We start from the raw sequence: 6,244 nt of genomic DNA on the forward strand, positions 1-6,244 counted from the left end.
GGAGCTGACATTACAACGATGCGTGCAATATTTCATTCAACGGCGAGCGCGAAGTGATAAGATGCTGGAAAAAAATCAACCATGGACCGACTTTGCGTACTCTAAATTTGATATGTGGTCAAAAAAGTCAATTGAACATCGAGTTGTAAGATTTGACCAAAGGATAAAACAGCATCCGTCGCCACAGGAGGAAGACCTGGTCGGCAACATCACGTACAAGCTGTCAACATTTCTACGCGTGATTTCACATGTGGTAAATTCACAATATTTGGAATTCCTTGTTCACATGTTATATGTGCAGCAAAATGGTTTGGTTTGAATCCCGCACAGCTTGTACAACCATGGTTTACACTTAGCGAATACGTGAACACATACGATGGAAGATTCTACCCTATTCATGATGAACAATATTGGGATAAACCTACATTCCAATTACAACACAATAGTGTTCGTCGACAAAGGAGGCATGCTGGTAGAGATCGCAGGACACGCATAAGAAACGAGATGGATCGACCATCATCGAGGGAGAGACAACGTGGGAGGTAAAAGATCTACAATAACGTATTGTACCTGATTTTGAATACATAACATGTGAAGTTATTAATGTAATTACAAAATTGTGCATTAAAATTTTATATTTATTAATAATTGTTGTTCACTGCAGATAACTGCATGTGAGTAGAGCGAGTTATGGTGCCATATACTTATGTTTGGGACGCAGATTTTACATTTTAATAGAAGTAGTAAATAAATAGTATTCGGTGTTTTATTGTTATAAAGATGTTTTAATATCAAGTTTGTTGACTTATTTGACTTTATTTAGGAATTATACTTATGTTTTTTCATTATAATAATTTTATCCGTAAATTTATTAGTACAAGAATAATAAATCAAAAATACTACATTTAACACTTTTAAAAATTCAATAATAATTTGTATGCACTATTGAAATACAAATGTTGCAGCAACAACTTCAAATGCAAATAAAAAAATTGAAAAACATACAACAATACGACGTAAGTAATTTTGCATATCTAAATAAATAGTTAATGCTGATGGTAACGATGCCCCCCAGTGCCACACGGTGGTCTTCTAATCACTCTCCGTCCACGACCTAACATTTGTTCAGCATCTCCATGCGTACTTGTTTGGGCTGTAGATGTACTTGTATCGGCAATGTTCCCACCAACATCATACCCTTCTGTCTCAGAATATTGTTGAAATGGTACATGCGACGTGTTAAATGTAGGGCGACTATCATTCATACCCGGTCGAAAGTCACTTTGTAAAAATTCAGTAAAACTACCAGCAAACGGAGTGTAGTAACCAGTTTCATACGATGGAAAGCTTGAAAACACTGGCGGAGTAGTGTATGCCATATTTGAAGATGACGGTCCGGGTTGAGTGTCGCAAGCAATGGCATTCGATGGAAAGCTTGAAACCACTGGCGGAGTAGTGTATGCTGGGCGTGTCTGTGACATAGATGCATATGTTATGTAACATTAATTTAATACAAGAAATTATATTTACGTACATATGTAGACCAGTTGAACATATCTTACGATAAATTGCCGGTAGTTTGCATCAATAGGATGGTAGCCAATGATGTTCGAAGGTACCACTGGAGGCGAGAGCACTATCTGTGAAATGCGATGATACCAACGAACATACTCCACTGTGATGGCGGGTGTACCAGGTATGACATAATCACCATCAATCACAAAATTATATCTGTTATTCCACATTTCTACAAAATCTGTGTGATATGTTGCCCAATCAAAGTTGTTCCGGCCTTGTCGAGTCAGTTTATGGAAATTGTCGAAGTTAGTAGCAGGTGGCGGAATACCCTGACGCATTCCAAACTGTCGGAGACACCGCTCTGGTCTATGCATCTCAACTATATGAAAATTGATCAATGCGCATGCCGACCGACATAGATGAATTCTGTTTCCATCAAGAATTCTGCCAACCTCCGAGGACTCCATATCATAAACTGTCAATAGAAACTGAAGCAAATACAACGAAAAAAAGATTAGCAATTTGATAATATATAATTCAGACTGAATTTGTAAAAAAATTTCAAACTCTAAACAACTAATTTATATATCTACCTGCCCTTCTACCATCCTGTCAAGCATATCTCTCATTATACGGACCGAATGATGGGCCGTGTGTGTCCAAGAGAATCCGCGTCTCCACCTGCAATTTATAAAAGTACACAATATTTTCATTTAAACTAAATAACAAATAAATAATAATAAATGTTAATTATTTCTTATTAGTACCGTGCGCCGTATGGTGGGAATGGTAGACCCTGAAGCACATCTGCAGCCTGCTCTTCTGAAATAGATATCTGTTGCGCTCTATCAGGGCAAAGAAGAGTAATTCTAGACCACACCCAAATCTGCAATAACATACAACAGAAATAGTCAAATCATAAGAAAAAATAAGTACAACAAATATAATAACCGTAGAAGTGTACAAATACCTGCAATATCTGAACTGGGCCACACAAATCGACCTTTAATTTCATTGATGTGTCGCACAACTCTCTATAAAGATATGCCAACACAGCAGAACCCCAGCTATACGTATTCACTAATTCTATTTCCTCAAGGAACTGCAAATACATAAGTTTCACAGCAGAACCTTCCGAGTCCGGAAACATACATCCACCAATGATCAGTAATGCAACACAACGGGAATATTGTGCCACGTACTCTTCAGTGCTTTGATCATTAATCATATTATTTAGGCAATGATCTAGCAAAGCGGTCAGATAAAGATGTGCGCCTTTAATCTGAGAAGATGTAGGCGTAAAACCCAACCAACTAGCGCATCGTTGTTGTAAGGTATGTTTGTTGTACGCGGTATCTACACCAGTGATGGGAATGCCATCAATATTCAACCCCCAAATAAGAGCAACGTCCTGCAGAGTGATTGTTGCCTCGCTCACGGTAAGGTGAAATGTGTGTGTCTCACGACGCCATCTTTCAACAATGGCTGTAAGCAAATGATTATCATAATATTTAATAGGACCACACTGAATGACACCATAGAAGCCCATGCGTGCAAGACATAGGCGGACACGGAGGTGAATCCCAACATTAAGCAATCTCCAAAGACATTTGTCAGACCGTCGTGGCGGAATTATTGCATCCATGTTTTCAGCGTTGATATTATTTGATATGTGTCTACCCCACAAATACAACACATTATCCGTATTTTTAGCCATCTTGCAAACAAAAAATCATTTGTTAATAGTTATTTATTAGTAATAGTTATTTGTTATAAAATGTTTACAATAGCAATATTTAATTATTAAAAAAAATATAACATGTAATTACAATAAATAAATCAGTAATACTTATTTATTATAATAAATAAATTAGTAATAGTTATAAAACATATATAATCATTGTAATTAAATTAAGTATACTTATTATTATAATAAGTATTCTAATAAAAAAATTACTTCATGCAATTAATATATAAGTAAAAAAAATTAGGTGAGACAATTAATATATAAGTATTAATATTATATTATAATTATCATTATATAAGTATTAAAATAATTATTATTATACAATTAATATTATAATTATTCCAATAATATAAATTATATTACAACTAATTCTAATAATAAAATTAATACATAGTTATAATTTATAATTTTTGTAAATAAATTAAGTATAGTTATTATTATTACTTAAAACTATAATTGCAACTTAGTTAAATAAAGCTATAATTTGACCAACAACAATACCAGAGCAGTAAGGTTTTTCCCTCGACAAAACCATAGCAATATTTACATATTTTACCGAAAAATTTATTGGTACTAAATTGGTATTATTCAAGTGTTGTCAAAGTTTTATTTTCAATGATTTTTTTCTTCTAGCTAATAATTAGAATAGAAAGATTGACAGTCTTTTTTTCCCCAAATATTGTGCTTCTAAGTTCTACGTTGTGAAATTTAGCAATATATCCCTTCTCTGCTTAAATTTTTGTGTATAAATATATAACATAATCTAATTAACTTACCTCTAATTATATATGATCTACGTGGAATAATACTTATTTATAACATGTAATTCCAATAATATAATTTATAATTTTTGTAATAAAATTAAATATAGTTATTATTATTATTTTAAACTACTAACATGCGGTCATAAAGTTCTCGGTATCACAAAAATTCTAAATTATAGTATTATAATTCCAATAAGACAATTAATAATAAAACTATTGTGATTACTTAAAACTACTATAATTAACTAACTATAATAAATATAATAAACAAAAATAATAACATTATCTCTTAGAACTTGCTGAATGAATGTGAGGAGGAAGATTACCGAAAGAAAAAAAATAAGGGAACTTGCTGAGGAGAGGAGTATGACCGAAAGAAAAAAAAATTGAGGAGGAGAATGACCGAAATAAATAAAGTGAGGAGGAGTGTACGACCGAAAGAAGAAGAAATATCAAGAGAAATTGTTGAATGAATGTGAGGAGTTCGGAGGTGTGCACTCAATTTAAAGAAGAGAGTGGCCACGGATTCTAATAATCCGTGGCTACGGGTTAATTTTTTTAAAAAATTTAATTGAATCCGGAAATCTTTCTTCCGGATTGTAATATTTACATAAAAATCTTTATTTTGTTATATTTTAATGCATACTTTTTAAATTAATATTATTTTTTTAAAAAAACCCAACTAGGTATTGCCACCTCAATTTTTTAGGTGTTTATCCAGATTTGTTGTGCAACAAACGATCTTTTTTTTTATAATCTAAAGATGATAAATATGTGTTTATATTTGTATACTTCATATTTCGGAAAATTTTAATGCATTATATTGTATAAATAATGGTGTTTATAAGAAATCAGATATAAATTAAGTTTAAAAAAATACACATTACAAAAGAAATCCATCCTTAAGCTTGGATGCAATTAAATTGTAAGTACTTGAGTAGGCGAGATAAACAATAATGGAAAGAAGATGATTCAGTTAAATAACATAAAATAGGGAGTGAGTATTTTATACACACACACACACACATATATATATATCTGTAAATACTGTTTTTTTCAAACCAAAAGAAAAAAATTCAGGGGGTTAGAAAGCTATACGTTCGAAATGTTTGATTTGATTCACACATCTATATTTCTAAAAAATAGAGGTTTTTGAGTTGTTTAAATAATGAAGTGTATAAAAAAAATAAGTAGATGCTGAAGAATTTTTCATACATTTAAATCACATTTATAATATTTTTACTTTGTTGGATATTGGCAGTGTAGTTAAAACTGAAAAACAAGCTATAGCTAGGCTGAATCTTGCTATCATAATATTAAGAAAGTCTAGACATGATAAAAACATGATAATTTACAGATATTCTATGAAATTTTTTTAGATATTACATACTTAGAAAGTACAAAACGCTTAGTTATGTTCACAATATTACAAGCTTATTTTAATCTCCGTTTCCGACCGTTGAATTGTACCTGAGGAAAATAAATCCGATAACAAGGTGAGTTAACTCCTAGTGTATTTATCGGTATCTAACTATAGAAATTTAACTGATTTTAAACAAAAGTATTGAGAAAATGTAAGCATATGATCTTAACCTATCGAGAACTAAATAACTTGCGAGAACAAACCGTTTAGAATTTATCATATTTATTTCGTAAAACAGTAAATACAAACTATTGAAGGTCGCCACTCATAAACGTTAATAAATTTGGGTAAGCTACATTATCTATTGGCTATTGTTAAGCATATATACAAATCAAAGGTCATGTATAGCATCTACTGATCAAAACCGGAAACCAGGTAGATACATCAGACATTGGCAAGTTTATCAGTAACGTGTCAAGTGATACACATCTTCAAATGGTTAACAATAGTTATGTCAATGAAAAATATGGTCCATCAATAACAATAATAAAGGCTATTTATGTAACGTAACGTAACGAAAGTAAAGCGTTGTAAAGAATAAAATAAAAGCAAGTTTCATGAACACTGGTTTTGTAGAACTTAATCCAGAATTTCTAGTAGGTCGATATAGATGTTTTATGATTGAACGTTTTCTAGATGGTAAGATCAATGTTTTAGTATTTGTTTAATGTACATACTGGATTTGATTGATATCTAGCTATGTTTCGAGCTTTGATTCCATATTAAGTGTCCTGCGCAAGATAATTCCAAACTGGGTTTGAGTAAAATATTTTTATTACGTTTTTGACTTTT

The 6,244-nt window shown here is 31.7% G+C and overlaps 1 protein-coding gene across 1 annotated transcript; it reads right to left on the minus strand.

Annotated features, from left to right (window-relative positions):
* Positions 1-1,511: 1,511 nt before the first annotated feature.
* Positions 1,512-3,231, minus strand: LOC142505621 (serine/threonine-protein phosphatase 7 long form homolog). Its single transcript, XM_075618683.1, has 4 exons — positions 2,489-3,231; positions 2,286-2,404; positions 2,112-2,199; positions 1,512-2,006 (listed from the first exon to the last, which is right to left on the minus strand). Exons 1-4 carry the CDS (start codon positions 3,161-3,163, stop codon positions 1,527-1,529), a joined length of 1,362 nt encoding a protein of 453 aa, XP_075474798.1. The 5' UTR covers positions 3,164-3,231; the 3' UTR covers positions 1,512-1,526.
* Positions 3,232-6,244: the final 3,013 nt, after the last annotated feature.

This window comes from Primulina tabacum, chromosome 10 (genome assembly GCF_025594145.1).
Source record: "Primulina tabacum isolate GXHZ01 chromosome 10, ASM2559414v2, whole genome shotgun sequence".
In the NCBI taxonomy this organism is placed as follows: Eukaryota; Viridiplantae; Streptophyta; class Magnoliopsida; order Lamiales; family Gesneriaceae; genus Primulina; species Primulina tabacum.